The sequence below is a fragment of the Odontomachus brunneus genome, unplaced genomic scaffold (assembly GCF_010583005.1).
Source record: "Odontomachus brunneus isolate Ranch 3 - 2012 unplaced genomic scaffold, Obru_v1 Obru_scaffold_030, whole genome shotgun sequence".
Taxonomy (NCBI): Eukaryota; Metazoa; Arthropoda; class Insecta; order Hymenoptera; family Formicidae; genus Odontomachus; species Odontomachus brunneus.
The window spans coordinates 475,706-493,172 of NW_022639480.1; the positions used below are offsets into that span (position 1 = coordinate 475,706).

At 38.1% G+C, this 17,467-nt stretch overlaps 2 protein-coding genes across 2 annotated transcripts; both read left to right on the forward strand.

The window, feature by feature from the left end:
• The first annotated feature begins 1,866 nt into the window (after window positions 1–1,866).
• On the forward strand, window positions 1,867–3,954 carry LOC116843215 (translin). The gene is made up of 5 exons (XM_032813441.1): window positions 1,867–2,070; window positions 2,800–2,905; window positions 3,033–3,248; window positions 3,385–3,464; window positions 3,535–3,954. Exons 1-5 carry the CDS (start codon window positions 1,999–2,001, stop codon window positions 3,799–3,801), a joined length of 741 nt encoding a protein of 246 aa, XP_032669332.1. The 5' UTR covers window positions 1,867–1,998; the 3' UTR covers window positions 3,802–3,954.
• Window positions 3,955–4,331: 377 nt separating this feature from the next.
• On the forward strand, window positions 4,332–14,730 carry LOC116843200 (enhancer of polycomb homolog 1). The gene is made up of 11 exons (XM_032813414.1): window positions 4,332–4,505; window positions 5,037–5,384; window positions 6,333–6,471; window positions 6,564–6,805; window positions 7,039–7,295; window positions 7,374–7,509; window positions 7,603–7,905; window positions 8,648–8,799; window positions 8,902–9,033; window positions 9,223–10,368; window positions 11,226–14,730. Exons 2-11 carry the CDS (start codon window positions 5,232–5,234, stop codon window positions 11,344–11,346), a joined length of 2,781 nt encoding a protein of 926 aa, XP_032669305.1. The 5' UTR covers window positions 4,332–4,505; window positions 5,037–5,231; the 3' UTR covers window positions 11,347–14,730.
• Window positions 14,731–17,467: the final 2,737 nt, after the last annotated feature.

The window sequence follows — 17,467 nt, forward strand, 5'->3', positions numbered from 1 at the left end:
CGTCGAGTTGCACTATATAAACAAAATATAGACAAATATAGTTTACATTATTCAAAAGCACGAATCTTTAAGTTGCTTATTCGCAAAAATAGCAGTTTGATTTTGGTCGCTTCCTGTAGGTAAATAAATGAGTACGCGATGTTCACTAAACAATGAATAAAAAACTTAAAATTTCCTCTTCAAAATACATTTATCGTATTTTTGGTAAATATTAATTTTCAATATGGAAATTCAATTGAAAGATGTGAGGTTGAAAATTGAATAGTAACTTGTGGCTCATTGATGAGGTTTGAATCTCAGCTAAAAATGTAAAGCCATTTCTTATTTAACTCGATATGTCTAAGTAATAAACAACAGTAGCGTTATGTACTTAATATTCTTGAAAACTAGATATTTCAAGCTTTAAAATCCTCTTTGAACCGTTTCACTATCGTCATTTTCGTCGGAGTTACAGCCTGTTGAATTATGTCTACCATAAAAGAAAAGTGCGGCTGACTATCTTTTGAGTAATACTACTTCAGAACAGAGGAAACGGCTGATCATTCGTTAAGTCGTACCACGACCCCATTCTTTTTTTTTTTTATTGAAATAAAGGGTATACAATAGAAATGTACAGGTCTAGGAGCTAGCCTATCCGACTACCACGACCCCGAATATAAAGTATGTACGGTGGCGTCTCGTAGCGGAAACTTTGGAACTAAAATTTTTAGTTCTAAAGTCTCCGCTACAGGCGCGACCGTCACTTCGAATTAAAGTGTGTACGGTGGCGTCTTACAGCGGAGATTTCGGAACTAAAATATTTTAGTTCCAAAGTCTTCGCTACGAGACGCCACCGTACATACTTTACATTCAGGGTCGTGGTGAGGTGGTATTGAGGTCGGATAGGTTAGCTCCTAGACCTGTACATTTCTATTGTATACCCTTTATTTCAATAAAAAAAAAAAAAAACGAGGTCGTGGTACGACTCAACAAATGATCAGCCGTTTCCTGTGTTCTGAAGTAGTATTACTCAAAGGATAGTCAGCCGCACTTTTCTTTTATAGTAGACATAATTCAACAGGCTATAACTCCGGCTAAAATGACGATAGCGAAACGGTTCGAAAAGGATTTTAAAGTTTGAAATATCTAGTTTTCAGGAATATTAAGTAAATAACGTTACTATTGTTTATTGTTTAGACATATCGCGTTAAATAAGAAATGGCACCTTTACATTTTTTGTCCTCATTTTTTAATTAAGCTTTTACATTAAAAATTTATTTAAAAATAATTGCATCTTAAAGAGAAAATGTTTAACTTTTTATTCATCGCTTTGTGAGTATCGTACTTCAACTTGTTAGTTTACTGTAAGCGATCAAAGTCAGAGTGCCATTTTTGCTTCAACATTAAATACCTCTGCGAAAAGTAATCACATTGTAATTTACAGATAAACAAATTAAAGAGAAAGATATGCACTTTCGAATGGTATAAATCATACTTGTCTGTAGTACTTTGTTTATTAGGTACAACTGGACGAAATTTATAAAACATTTTTGCATCTGACGGATCGCGATCTATTATTCATGTTAACATTATAAATATTAACTAGTTCTTATATTTAACAATATATATCAAACTAGAAACTTCAGTATCTATAAAATGCTTCGTGACTCATCTCATTATTTAAATTTCGAAATAATAGTACGTTAACGTCTGCTTATTTATGTCGAAAGAAGTGATCTATTAATTGTTGCAAATAACGTATCTATTTATTGGTATATATATTTTCACATTTATTCGCTGTGGTATTCTGAATTTCCTGAATTAGGAATAAACAGCAACGTAACGTTATTTCTGCCTAAAAAAAACGTTTTTATGCACCCGTGTAGAAAGTTCAGCTAAGGAGAACAAATCTATCGATCAGTGTAAGATTTACGTTTTGAGCTGATTTGAAGCTGATTCAACGTAGAAGATATCGTATTGTATCTATTTCAATAAAGGACAACAGAGAGAGAAAGCATCATGTCTGAAGGAATAACACAGATTTTTAACGCATTCCAAGACCATCTAAACAACGAGCAGGGCACACGTGAGGTACGTATTAATGTTCCTCGAACCAGTCATGCTTTTTAGGTTGTGCCAAATGCTAGATTGTCGGTATCGCGTCGAATAAAATATTAAGCGTCCTGTCGTTTTAAACCAAAACTATCGTACAATTCGCGAGTGAAATCGTGAATTCGCGTGATAGCACATTTTACATAAAGCCTTTCATTCGGCGCTCTTCGCAGGTTAGTTGTGTTTACATACGTAGGATATCGTTGACCTATTAGGGTCGCATTCCAACAAAAACCTATTAGGGTCGCATTCCAATAAAAACCTATTAAGGTCGCATTCCAGCAAAACGTCCTTTTTGAGGAAATTTTACTCCATATTCTATAGTATATGCAACGTGAACTATAGCTATTGAGTAAAATTTTCCTCAAAAAGAATATTTTGGAATGTAACCTAGGGTTACATTCCAAAGCATTCTTTTTGAGGAAAATTTTGCTGAAAATTTATAATTATAGACTTGCTAGTAACATTTTCCTCAAAAAAGATACTGTGGAATGCAACCTAAAATTTGCATAATCAAACTTGTCCTCTTCCTTTCTTCAATTCTTCTATTTTCTTCTTCTGTTTCCTTCCTTTTAGAACAAACAGATTTTCTCATTAAAAGAAATATAAGTATTCTTATAGCGAAAGAGGCTACATATTTATTTAAAAAACCAAACTGAATTATACAAAGTATACAAGCAAAAACTTACATGAATTTTCTGGTTGCAGGAGATTCGTGTTATCGTCAAAGAGATTGAGAAAAATGCTAGAGATATTTTAATAATATTGCAAAATATTCACAATGTAGTAATTTCTAAGGATCAGGAGGAAGTTGGTATGATCCTAATGATATATTCCTTAGTGTGTACCTTGTCTATGTTAAGTTTATATTATGTAACTATTATTAGATAGTTGGATAAAATAGTCTAGTAAACTTATGCTTTATTATTGGCAATTTATAGTCATAATAAAATATTGCGCACATGCAAGAGAACTGTTCGAAGAAATAAGGAAGCAATATGCAAGTTTGACTGCATTGGTACCAAATGATCAGTATTATCGTTTCCATGACCAATGGCGTTTTGTCACACAGAGACTGTGCTTCTTAGTTTCTCTAGTAATATACCTGGAAACCAAAATTTTGGTTACTAAAGAGACTGTTGCTGAGATATTAGGAGGTAAACAAGTAAAATAAAAATTACATTCACATAAATATTATATATTCTAGTCTGATTACATTAATTCAGTAATTGTATTTAAGTCATTAATTGTATTTTAGTCTACATTAATCCAATAATTGTATTCTGCTTGCAGTGAAAAATAACAGAGAGGAAGGTTTTCACTTGGACCTGGAGGATTATCTGTTGGGTTTATTGCAGTTATCTGCAGAACTGGTACGTATACTTTTCATTTCCCTGCATGATAATTTTTTGTTAATAGTTCGTAATAATATTTTCATTTCAGAGTCGTTTTGCTGTAAATTCCGTCACAGGCGGCGATTACAATCGGCCGATAGAAATCGCGCAATTCCTTAACGAACTAAACGCCGGATTTCGACTATTGAACTTAAAGAACGACATGTTGAGGAAACGTTTCGACTGTCTCAAGTATGATGTGAAAAGGACTGAAGAAGTGGTGTATGATTTGACTATCCGTGGTTTAAAACCCACCACTGAGCCCGCTTCTGTCAACCAGACAGAAACGTTGAAACCTACTGACGAAACCGTTTAGATTCTTTGTACTTTAAACCAATGTGTATTTCTATAACTACTATGAATTTTACATGGCCAACGATAATATAAGATTTTCATACGTAATATATAATATATTTAAGTATATTCGCGCGCGCGCATATATAATAAATGTTCCATATTGTGTTCTATATATGCTTGTATTTTTTGTTATTGAGAATTGACTACATCGTCATATCGTTCGTAAAAGATTTTAATTTGTAGTGAGAATTTATTTTGTAATAGCTATTACATAATTAAACATTATGTACAGAAGAAACGTTCGATGAAATTAATAGCCTTTAAACTTGCGCATTTTCCACATGTTTTTCTTACACGTGGCTTGAGCAATTTATAGAGTAGCTTTCCCAAGGTCTTCTAGACGTACGTCGTGCGGTGAAAAACGTGTGTCCAAGTGCAGTACACGTTCATTCTGGTGTAGAGTCAGTGCAGCTAAAATGAACAAACCTCATATTCGTATTCGTTAATGCGCGGCAAGAATAGAGTGAGAAAGGATATCGTAATGGCAGTATAGAAATCGAGACACGTGGTCCTCGAGTGCTCGACGAACGTCGTGATTCCCAAGCGAGTAAATTCCGACAGAGTAGATCGAGAAATTCCATGCGACAAGCACGCTCATCGGAACATCAAGATCTGAATAAATTTTTATAAAATACAAGGACTGCGGCGTTCAACACTGCAATGGTAAACATATAATAAATATATTAATATTACTCGCGAAACATGGAAATGATTGTCCAAAGAGAATTCTGCGATACAAAAATTGAAGAATACGCTCGCGCAATTCCCAAAAACGTCTAAACAGGATGTCCAAACGGCCCTTTTGATTTTCTTACGAATTCTCAAGAACGTTCTAGAAGGCAGCAGTTTGAGGCAATTTTCAAGCGCGATCAGGCCGCACGATTGTATTTCTTCCAGTTGCGCCGTAGTCTTATGTGTAGTCGAATTCGAACAGGGAGAGGCTTAAGTCGAGTTCATAAAAGCGTGGCGTGACTGTGCCGACCAATCGGCGAGCCGATCTGGCCGGCGTGGCGGCGTCGTCGACAACGCGGCGATCTCCGCGCGGCGCGCGGCGCCCTGCGGAACTACACGGCGGCGGCCGAACGTATTAAATGGCTGTGCGTCGGCCATGATGGCTTTGAGCAGGGACCGTGTCACGCAAACATGTTTTCAAAGTGATATATCTCGTTTGGTGACTGAGTGACCGTGTTCCAGCGCGATGACCGAGGAACGATGAGGCGCTGAGCACTCTCTGTGCCGGGTAATTCGGCCCCAGGGCCCCGAGCCAGGCCTCCAAAGCAGGTCCACGGCATTCCACGAGCCCGAGGCCCCCCCAGCCCGACCCGACTGGCCTCACGGTGCGACCAGCCATCCTTGGTTGTCAACACGCGCGAGTCAGCCGCCCTCAGGATGAGCAAGCTGTCGTTCAGGGCGCGCGCCCTGGACGCATCCAAGCCCATGCCGATCTACATGGCCGAGGAGTTGCCGGATCTGCCAGATTATTCGGCCATTAACCGCGCGGTGCCCCAAATGCCCAGCGGCATGGAAAAGGAGGAGGAATGCGTAAGTTGGAACGTCCAGTCTCTCGTTCCAGCATGTTTTCCCCGTCCGCCATCTTACGCGCACAGCAGCCGATTTCGTAAACAACCGGCAGATGGCGGTTTCCACCGTCGTCGTGTACCTCGGAAAATTGCAAAATTCTTCGCTTCAACGTAATTGCCAATTCGATCGAGATTCCGTCCCGTTTTCCGTGCATCCTCCTGTTCCCCGCCCGAAACCCTGCGATAGCTGTCATTCCTTCGTTTATCAGTAATCGCAGCTTTTCTTTCTCTGTCATAGACTGGACTACATTGTTTCTGTCTTCTGCATCAAAATGTCAAGTGTTTTCTCACTTAATATCTCGATCATGTTTTTGCAATGCTTTCTAGGTGTAAGGATCTGAAACTCGGAGGCACTGACATGTTAGAACCTAATTTCATAGAGAAACTTTACATTTCAAAGAAATAGACTTATTATTGTTCTAATATCTGTTAACTCGAGTTGTCACATGCACTACGTTACATTCTTTGTGACAAATCATAGATACAATTGTAGCATTGACCCAATTCAAACATCTATAATGTTTGATTTTCTATATGATTATAGCAGTATTTTATTAGACTTTAGATTTTAATAGACTTTAATAGATATTTAATAGACTTTTGTGTAATTTTCATAATATGACTTATTGTTCAATATTGCTATTAGAAATACTACAAACTATTATTTTTGTAACTTTGTTTAAATACAATAATTAAGTGAAATATATAAAAGAAAAAGTTATCTAGAAGATAGATTTTTCAAAATTTAATTAGTTTATATAAGACAAATTCAAATCTATTATTAAATAATTACAGAAATGGTTTCATCATACAAGTTGCATATATATATATATATATGACAATAATGCTTGTAATTTATAAATGCAATAAATCTCAATTATTAGTTCTCAAATTCTAATTAATTCTGCAGGAACATCATCTTCAAAGAGCAATATGTACGGGTCTAATCATTCCTACTCCTGAAGTAACTGATCTGGCAGATGCGGAAGCTTATGATAAAATATATCCTGCTGATTATAAGTTGCCTCGCCAATTGATACACATGCAACGTAAGAGAACACGAAAAGATAGTTTTTATAACTTTTTCTCCTCTTATAATTCGTTGAAGCGAATAATTTATGGATGTACATTCAATTTCTAGCCTTTGCTATGGAACAAGATATACCTGACTATGATATGGACTCAGAGGATGAAAAATGGGTTGCATTGCAAAGCAACAAGATGGAGTTAACCCCGCTTCAATTTGAAGAGATGATGGATCGTCTGGAAAAGAGTTCTGGACAAACTGTAGTTACCCTCAATGAAGCCAAGGCACTTTTGAAAGAGGATGACGATTTAATAATCGCGGTTTTCGACTATTGGCTCAATAAGCGTCTCAAGACTGTAACTATCATTCCTGTCTTTAAGGTTATGTTACACTGTCCTGTATATTTGCTTAGATATCATCTGAATATGGAACATAGAGTTATTGTGCATACTTTATCAGTTGCTTTGTGCATATTTAATTGAATATCTAATATATTTAAGTTGATTTATATCGAATACATCATACATACATATGTGTATATATATATGTATATGTATCAATATTCTTACAAGAGTTATATACACTCTAGCAACATCCACTGCTTCTGACTGTTAAAACTGAGCATCGATTTGGTTCGGCCGTCAACAATCCATATCTCGCGTTTCGACGTCGAACAGAGAAGATGCAGACTCGCAAGAATCGTAAAAACGACGAAGCTAGTTATGAGAAAATGCTGAAGCTTCGTAGGGATCTTAGTAGGGCAGTCACTTTATTGGAAATGGTGAAACGCAGAGAGAAGACCAAGCGAGAGCACTTGCATCTCACAATTGAGATTTACGAAAAACGGTTAGTTTGAAATCTTGTCGACATCAATGACTCTATAATGTAGTCATGTTCGCTAAATGGTTACACTTAATTTTAAAGGTATCAAGCGCAAGACTTTAGTGGACAAATACTGGCAGAGGTGTCAGCGTTAAAAACACCGCGACCAGCGTTCGCTCCGCTTTTTACCAATCAGTTTGGTGTTCATCAGAATTGGTCAAACAAAGTCTGTAGTAAAGTATGTATCGATGCATGAATACTTGCGTAAGATTTCCAGATGGAAATGTAATAATTTCAGAAATTATTTAACATTACTTCATTTTTAATTCAGGACGAGGTAGTGCCCAGGAAAGAAAAGAGACAGTACAAGAAGCGGAAACATAAAACAGACAGTAGAGGTGGGAGTTTAGACGACACAGGTGTGCGTAGTGGAACGGGTAGTGGAGGTGGCCGGGGGAATCGTCCGAGTGTTCTCGGAAGCGGGCTGGACCCGCTCATCAGTTCGGATGAGGATAGCCCACTTCCATCTCATTCACACACTCAGCCATCGTTACTTTCCGACCGTGATGACGAAGACACGGCTGATGAGGGTCAATTCGCCTTTCGTCGAAATAGGAATAGCACTTATTTACCAGTAAGTCAATATATGTCACATCTTTGGTACTTTTGAAAATATTAATTTCAAGTCTTACCAAACTACACAGAAAAGTATTCTACTGCTGAGGGAAGCGATTGCTCAGTTTCCTTTTCTCATGTAATAGTTGTCTTCCACCCAGAATATTTTCTTGACAATAGTTTTAAAATATACTCATCACAAATTTTAGAAAAGCTCATTATCATGTATTGGAAAGAAGAATTGATTCTCTTTACAAAAACATTATAATACTTTCACATAATAAAAAAGTTGGTTCGACTTTGTATAGTAAGCAAAATTTTTGTTTCAATTTAATATTCTTGATTGAAATGTTAAACTTTCTACAACTCAGAATATATTTTAAGTAAATTTCATGCTTATGATGGATTCATGATAGATTTTCAAATATATAAATTTATATAATATTTAGAAAATATTTGAATATCCACTTGAACATAATATATATTTTTCTGTATATAATCTTAATGAAATGCAAACCTCGTAGTACACAGAAATGTACAAAGTGTTATGATGCACTGATTGTGCATTGTAACAGATCTCAGTTTGTAACAGATTTATCAGTATTTGTTTCAAATTCTTTGCACAAAATTTTCCTCTATAAGTGGCACTGCAAATGTGCAGGTTTTCGAAAAAAAAAATACAAAAATAATTCAAGTTTCCTCTTTCCATTGTGAAAGTTTTCCTTTTCAAAACTGCAGATACAGAACTTTTCTATTTGCAGCCTGTATCAGGTGGATTTGGAAATTGGCCTTGGTGTGATAAAAATGAGGGTGGTATAGCTGACAAGAAGTATAGGTTTGCATTGACCAGTATCAACAAACCAGTGCCAAGGTGTATTGGATTCGCGCGACGAAGACTTGGGCGCGGTGGGAGGTATGTGTGTTTTCTACCGACGTGTAGTAAATCTCGAAGAAAACGTTTGTTAAAAATACATTTGTTCATAAGTTGAATTAATTGAATTTTAAAATTATGCAGAGTGATACTGGACCGCTGCACGACCGATATGGACGAAATATGGTCTTCTTTAGACTTCACGATACATGAGTCCAGGTGTGGACCAGCGGATTCGAACGCTACTGCCACAGCAACGACTACTGTTAAAGAACGGTATGACTTTACATTATGTTGCATTTACATTATTCGTGTCTCATTGTTTACGCTTATAGAAATGACTCCAGGATATATGAAATTATGAATAAATTGAGTTTTAATTTTTAGGAATGCATCGGCAAATCGTTTTAATTTTTAGGGATTTTTAGGGAATACGCTAAATCTTTACATATTTTCGTTCCTCAGGTTACATTTTCGACCAAAGACTCCGCCTACGTCGGTGCTTAGCCCAAGCGAGGAAAGCAGCGATATGGACTCGGACGTAGAGCCAATAGTCTCTCGACCCAAGCTACTTCCATACCCGTTCCCGCTCGAGGCGACGTCCATATGCGTCGAGGTGGAGCCGGATCGTGCAGGAGACGAGTCGCCGTTTACATCGGAGTTCAATATCGCCGACTACTTCTCGACGGATGCCCTATCGTCAGACTTTGATCTCGCGGTGGCGAGCATCAGCGGTGGTAGTGCGTGCCTCAGTGGTTTATCGGACGGTAGCCTGAACGAGAGTTCGCGGACAGACGAGCTCGGTAGTTCACACTTTTTGGTGACGCCACTCGCGAGTAATCTGTTCGCGCCGCCCATCGCGACGGGGGCGCAGCAGGCCCGGCCTCAGTGCAGTGGTGTCAACACCGGTGGTTTTAACGTTGTACATATTCCCGCAAGTTCTTCGTCTTCGTCGATTTCGTCTTCGTCGTCCTTCTCCGTCGCGTGCACAACTAGCCAGCAAATTGCCACCACATCGAGCACAGTGTCCACGCAGTGCGCCGGTGCCGCCATCGACGCGCAGCCGAATCATCAGTCCAAGCAACACAGACAATTACCAAACAACAGCACCGCTGCCTCCATTCTCTCGAAATCCTTGACTAGTCCGACGAATAATAGAAATGGTAGCAGCTGTAGCGGCGGTAACAACAGTGGCGGCGGCGGCGGTGGTGGTAGTAGTGGTGGTAATGGTGGTAGCGCGAACGTTAGAGTGTTTAGTGCGAGCACCGTGACCAGTGGTGGTAGTGGTGTTGGTGGTAACAGTGGTAGCAGCGGCGGCAGCGGTAGCAGCAGCAGTGGCAGTGGCAATATCGGCATCGCAAACTTTGGCAACGGTCACCAGAACGGTCCGATGCCGCACATAAACAATTCGAACAACCTGACTAATAACACGCACGTGGTGAACAGTCAGTCCACGATTGTTCTGCCGCAGAAGCATCCACCGTCCAGTTTGCTACCAGGCCTGATCACGCAAAGTAAATTGGTGAGCCTCGCGAGGCAGCAGCAACAACAGACGCAGAATCAGGCGCAACCAATCCCAACGTCCGGGGAAATTACGCTTAATAGTAATAGGTAATTTGTCCTATTCATTTATCGACAAATCAATCAACGATATATTTCGGGTAATTGCAGTTATCCAAAATTCAGCTGCTTGGGAATTCAAAGATTGATCTTTCCTCTTAAACAATGTACAATATATAGACACATATACACTCTTGATAAATGTAACAATATACAATTAGTAAAAATGAAACATCTTGAAGCTTGATCTACAATATGTTCTTTGCTTTTGTTTCTTGTTCTCTATCTTCTTCTAGCTTAAGGTTTAAATCCTGATTGTATCAATCCAGTGATAAGCTAACAGACAGTTAAATCATGTCTTTGTTTTTCCCTCAAAACAAAAAAAGAAACAGATATATGATTTAATTGTTAGTTTGGTATTAACTATTAGGGAGAATTCATACTTTGGCAGAAAAACAGAAAAGCAGAAGCCAATCGGAACTCGCGCTAGTAGTCAAGAGTTTCTGCTTTCCTATCAGCGCGAGTTCTGATTGATTTTTGCCTTTCTGTTTTCCGTCTTTTTGTCAAGGTGTGAATTCTCCCTTAGGGAAGCTTCATACCTTGGCAGAAAAGCAGAAAACAGAAAGGCAGATGCCAATCAGAGCTCGCACTAGTAGAAAAACAGAAACTGTCGACTAACATGTGACAACCAACGTCAGCTCTGATTGGCATCTGCCTTTCTATTTTCTGCTTTTCTGCCAAAATGTGAAACCGATCTTAAAGTTGGTGCAACTTAAGTCAAAAAGAGATAAAGAAAAAAAACAGAAATCAGAGAGCACATTGTAGATTAAGCTTTACAAGGAACTCTTTATTGAACTAAAACACAATGGTATTACAAGCGAAGCTGACCTATGTTCGTTTGATTACAGTGAAAGTTTGGATATGGAGGTGGATGGAGTGGATAGTTCGCCGTGCGATAGCAAACCGCAGCAACAGCCGCAGCTTGTACGGGCGAACAAAGCAAATTCATTAGCGATGGAAGTGACATGATGCCTGCTATTGGCACCCCTGTTGCCGCCAATACGTCACTGGGGGCTTCGCTAACTTTTACCTTGCCTATGTCTCTGCCTCGGCTGGGAGATATCGGACATACTATGATATACTGCGCTACGTTGACTCGAAGAGCGATACGGCTAGGTACAATTGCAACTATACTACGATTCGATTTTTATATTGCGACGGCGCGATCAGGATCAAACGTGGATTCTAATGCACATACCGAAGGTTCATCCTTGTTCTGTCCATCGGGAGGTCGTGCTCCGTAGTTCCGAGATCCGTGCTCTTCAAATCTCGCGTTTTCCTTGCTCATTGAACGTTACGTACGATCGGCAATCGCATGGAGATATTTTCACTTGTAGACAAGCGACTTTAATCATTGAGAATTTGCCTGATCGCTCAAAATGAGATTTTATTTCTACTAGTCCACTATATCTAGAAATATATGTGGTCTGTTGCAATATATGATATAGACAAACTAAAATTATGTATTTTGAGTTATTTCGGCAAAGAGAGTGTATGCGATATGTGTTCGTTATTTCCGATAAAGACGATCTTATTCGTTCAATGCAAGGAAAATCGTAATCCAACGTAAATCTCAGAGATGCGAAGCGCTACATTCATCTTGACATTCTTTAAAGATCCTTATTTACAAATTCAGTACTGTCCAAGTATCACGTGGCACGATAATTGGACGTATAAAGCAAGCTTTCTCAGACACAGCATTGGTTATTAAACGGTCAAAATTCGGTAAAGAAGGGAAAAAAAGAAAAAAAAAAGACATTCTTTTAACTTTGTACTCTTATACAGCATCTGTCGCGTGAAGTGTACGCTTGAGAATCAATAGAGGCTTTATGTTTAATCGTGGACGATTATCGATAATATGATTTTTGGTTTCACATATAGTCACAGACATAACTTTGATTAATCATTTTGTAAATTATGCTTACGACGCGATGTATTCTTTCCTTCTTATTTGTTTTTCTCTCTTCAATATAACGTATGCAATGTGAATTCGAAGCGCTACATTAGCAACGGAGGGGATTGTATAATAATCTGTTTGTAAGTACAATAGTACGCTCGACTTACGTCTCATCGCTTTCGATATAAGTAGATCTACAGGAAATAGCAGGAAAAAAATAGATTGATTTCTTATTGAAATTGTATGATTATCTTAATATTGTATATAGAGATTCGGTTCGAGTATTATAGAACTTTATAGTAATGCTCTATTTCCCTTATATATATATATATATATGTGTGTGTAATTTACAATACATACATATATATATATATGTGTAAATACATACATATATATATATATATATATATATATATATATATATATATATATATTATATATGTATGTATGTAATACTACATTGTAATACTAAAGGCTTCCAGGCTGTGAAATATTGAAGCTATTGTTATCGATTAACCTTTGATAGCATTAATGTCATTATAATCGTAAAAGGATTTTCTTTCACTCTATCTTTTTCTCTCTCTCTCTATCTGTCTCTCTTTCTCTCTCTCTCTCTTTCTCTCTCTCTCTTTCTTTTTTCTCCAGTAATCAGCAAAAAGTGCGTTTTTATATTTGCATATCCGATACGGATTATGCGACTGATATGCAATTATAATGTAATTTTATAATGTTGCGTTTGGGAAGCTTGTATCACAGAATTTGCGAAGGTGTTACACACTACATATACTGTATTAGAATCTACGGAGAAGCTTATAAGAAGAAGCGATGCATAAGAAAACTTACGTCTTTCAGATTAGTGACTGCAATTACCGCTACTATTGGTGTAGAGATACCGAATACTTCAAACATGGTTTTGATGAAACGGTTATAAATTTTGCTTTTACGAGTTCGCGCATCTCTCTTCTTTTTTTATTTTATCTCATAATTCTCTATTCCCACGCGAACGAACTTGATCAAGTGAATCTGTGACGAGCTGTCTGCGACGATATTGCATCTCGTGTCACATTTTTATCTGTTCTCTCGCAGACTCGATAACATTTTTACCGTAGACGAGTGCAAATGTTGAAAGAGTCATTCGATATTTATTCTTATTTGTAGAGTAGCATGTTTATGACTCGGATGTGAACGTTCGGATCCTGCCACACGTTGCGCTCTGCACCGGCTTGAGGGATTCGAGCATGCAAAGCGAACGTCAGGCGTGCCATTACTTAGTGTTTGGACAGATACATGTCTTAGCGTCATTCCTTCAAGAATTTCATAACGCCGAGAGCCGCACACGAATGATATTTCGTTCTTTACACCGGTGTGCATGTTACAATTCGTTGCAAAATCCGCGCGGCGGGACCTGTTGACACAACTGAACAAATCATCATGGGTGTATCTGAGGCACATACGATTGATTCGAGTCAGAGCACCTTGTCGTATTTACATTTGATCGCTTCTCTATACGTGACAAACTGTGCACGCTTTCGCTGATGAAAGCTTGTTCGAAGAGAAAAGAAGTCCAATAATGTACGCGTGTTACTTTAGCTGTTCTGGATTCTCATGTTCCTCTCTTTTTTTCTTTCTATATCCATATAGTCTGCCACTTCATTGAGAAGCAAGAAAAGGATGTTACAAAGCATGTAGAGTCAAGAGAATACCTTTACGATCAACAAAACTGACAATGTGTCGTCTGTACATTTTACTTTTAAACACACACACACATACATACACACATATACATACGCAATATTCTAGACGAATCGCAAGTCTGGATTAACGATGTTTTTTCCAGATTGTCGATGTTGAGAAATCGTTAGTAACAGACCTCCCTTTGTAACTTCTCCGCAGTCGCAGTTTCCTTCGACATATTCGATAGTTGTATTTTTCTCGTTAATGTAGAGAAGAACAGCCGCATTACGAGGGTGAAATGCATACGCGAGATCCGAGATTACACAGATTTCGTTATTCATTACAATTGAGAAAACAAATTCGGAAACACTGATCATTGAAATCGATCAATATAATCCAGGATAGAGAGGAATATTTCGGATTTATCAGTGAAAAAAAGAAAAAGAGGAAGCCAAAAGGAACCTCTCGCAATAGTGAATTACGATGTAATACGATTTGTCGCCAGCCGTAACGCGGATAATACGGGAATAAAGATTATGGTGCGAGTGTTACAAATTGTAGGGAGACTTGAAGTCCGTAGTAAGAAACGAAAGGAAAAAAAAAGATATATTGTACATATAAAAATAATTACGCTTATTGTATCTCTTACTTTTAGGTAATTAACTGAATAATAATAATAATAACTGTAATTAATGTTGTTGTGGTAGGCGCACATACGATGTGTACGGAGATTTATGAATTCAAGACGATTTTAGGAGGAGTAATAAAGAAATTTTATCCTGGATAGGACTTATTATTTTGTTAAGATCTTCACACACTTCGCCTGTATATTATCTAACATTTTTGTGAGATCCGTTTTCTGACACGTATTTGTACATACTCTTTAGATACTCTTCATTATTTCTCTCGTTTTTCTCAGATTCACTGTTGCGCGCGAAGCAGTAGCCACCATTCTCTCCACTCTGTTCGCTCGTGTAATTCGTAGCGCATCTAGCTTTTATAAACGTTACTTATTCACCGTCAAACACGTACACGTATAATACACGACATACATACATACATTACATCTGGCTGACATACACATCGCTATGTGTATGTACTGCGTGTATATGCCGCGGTCGAGGTTTCTAACGCCGTCTTGAAAAGATAAAATGCAAAAAAAAAAGAAAAATAAAAAGCGACGACCCTTCCGCCAAATGATTTTGAGAAGAACGAGCGATTTTATGTGAATGGAAAAGCGATCCGAGAGCGTATTTGTAAAGAGGAGAACAAAAAAAAGGATTTGTTTATTTTAGTTGAGACGCTTTAAAACAAAATATAGTGTGGGGGGGTATATATGGATTTTTATATAAAATTTATTAATGTTAAAAAAGGTAACGACCCGATAGCCATTAAAGAACTAATAAAACGTCGAGAATCGTCAAGATATGATCGCTCCGACCAAAGACTGAGTTCGCTTTACATTTCTGGTTTGGCAAACACGAAATTCCACTGCAATGCGTAGACCGATTTGTCTTTGCGACGGAGAATCACGGCAGAAAAAACTCGGTTCGACCAGAGTCCCTTGCTGCGTACACAAATCGAAAAAAATGTATGTTATTACTATAAGAACACTCTCTCGTATCTCTCTCGCTTCCAGCGAAGAGACGAACGAGAGATGGAAGAGATCGGTCAGATTGTGAGACTTCGTGTTTACCTAATTCGTTGCATTCGCGAGAAACAAATAGTGTATCATGTAAGTAGAAGTAAGACAGATCAATGCAAATATTCAAAGTGATCAGAATGGCAGGATAAAAAAAAAGAAAGGACGAAAACTGTTAATCGCGTTTCACGTGCGGAGAAAGGGGACTTTCGGAGGGGAGGGGAATGAGCTTACCGGTTATTCGTAGGTAAACTAAGATCGAGAAAGCTCCTTAACATTTTTTGCGTGTTAAACAGATAATTACGATAATATCGACTGACGAGCGTTGAAGCACCGGTGTAATCTAACTATACGTGTATTTTATTCTGTGAATACAGTAGACACTTCTATGTCGCTGTGCGACAGGAAGACTTAACTGGGAAAAAGGAATAAGAGAGACAAAAGAAAGAAAAGAGTAAGAAGAGGAGAAGGAGGGGAGGGAAAGAAGAAGAGAAAGAAAGAGGAACGAGAAATGACGCTTCCACCAAAGCTCCGATTCGAACGAAAATTTTGGGCGCGAGTACAGTAGGAGAGAGAACTCTTCTCGAGTACCATATATATTGTACAGTCGGAGAAGCGCGCAGAAGGACAGAGAGAGAGAACGTAGGAGAGTTCTATATGACGTATATATAGAATATTTGCTCTCTAGAGACAACCCTACGACTTGTTCTTCGATACGATGCATCATTTAATCTCTTCTTTGTCACCTGATAACACCTTTTACTGGAGGAGGAAAAGAAATTAACGTACGTGTACGCGCGGCTGTCGCTGTCTGACTGTCAGAGACGATAAATTATCACATGTAATATGTCAAATACTGAAATACACGTCCTATTTATGAAACAAACCAGCACCCGACAAATGATTTATACATACCCGAATCAACTGTCACGACAAGATGTATGGCGAACACACTCCGCCGATGCTTCGCATCTGTGAATACAGCGGTGAAAAACTCTGGAATACGCGCGACGACGACTCTTCCGATTCTTTTCCGTTAAGGAACGTCTTTCGTGTCCGAATGAACGAGCATTCCTTCGCCTTTGTACTTTGTCAAGGTAGAACAGGTGTTACCAGGTAGATGAGTTAACATTTCCTACAAATGATGTGTAGAAACTTAAGTATTAATATTCGTAATTACTGCGACTAACATCACACACACACACACACACACGATACATACTACCCACACACAATGCGATAGGAGACAATGTGTATAACTAATTGAGTGTATATAAGTAAGTCAATTTACGGGTTGCATTTTGGCTATTAAATATATCCTAACTGTGTAACTTTTTTTCTCTCTCTCTCCGAGGAAAAGGCAGTATCGACTAATTATGAGAACGACTATTGTACATATTCGTATACATATGTATGTATACACGTATACAGCTCGTGAGTCTGTACATGCAAACACGACGTACATATATATAAATACGTATATATATATATACATATATATAAATATAAAACGAGAGAGAGAGGTTGTGCGACGCATTAGGAGGTTGCAACTCCTTCTGTCACAGATATATGCAGCCTCTTTAGAAAAGGCGTGTATCAACAAGCCGAAAGCAATTCTAAAAATCTACCTGTTGTATTCGTTTCACTTGTTCCGATATGCATTGTACGCTCTTCGTTCCGCGTTCGTTGTAAAGTGACGCGTGTCATTATTTCGAAAGTATCCGATACACAAGTTTCTCGTTTCTCACGCAGCAAAACTGTCCCCTGTATTTCTCAAACGAATAGTCGTTGTTACGTTTCAACTGTATTAATTGCGCGTGAAAATTACACTTGGATATATATATATATATATATATATATATATATATATATATATA

What these genes read in the sequence shown, in the direction of transcription:
- LOC116843215 (XM_032813441.1), top strand. Translation starts at nt 1,999, where the DNA reads ATGTCTGAAGGAATAACACAGATTTTTAACGCATTCCAAGACCATCTA. An exon ending in ACGAGCAGGGCACACGTGAG is followed by an intron (nt 2,071 to 2,799) that starts GTACGTATTAAT and finishes TTCTGGTTGCAG; the next exon opens with GAGATTCGTGTTATCGTCAA. An exon ending in TAAGGATCAGGAGGAAGTTG is followed by an intron (nt 2,906 to 3,032) that starts GTATGATCCTAA and finishes GGCAATTTATAG; the next exon opens with TCATAATAAAATATTGCGCA.
- LOC116843200 (XM_032813414.1), top strand. Translation starts at nt 5,232, where the DNA reads ATGAGCAAGCTGTCGTTCAGGGCGCGCGCCCTGGACGCATCCAAGCCC. An exon ending in GGAATAGCACTTATTTACCA is followed by an intron (nt 7,906 to 8,647) that starts GTAAGTCAATAT and finishes TTCTATTTGCAG; the next exon opens with CCTGTATCAGGTGGATTTGG. An exon ending in AGACTTGGGCGCGGTGGGAG is followed by an intron (nt 8,800 to 8,901) that starts GTATGTGTGTTT and finishes AAAATTATGCAG; the next exon opens with AGTGATACTGGACCGCTGCA.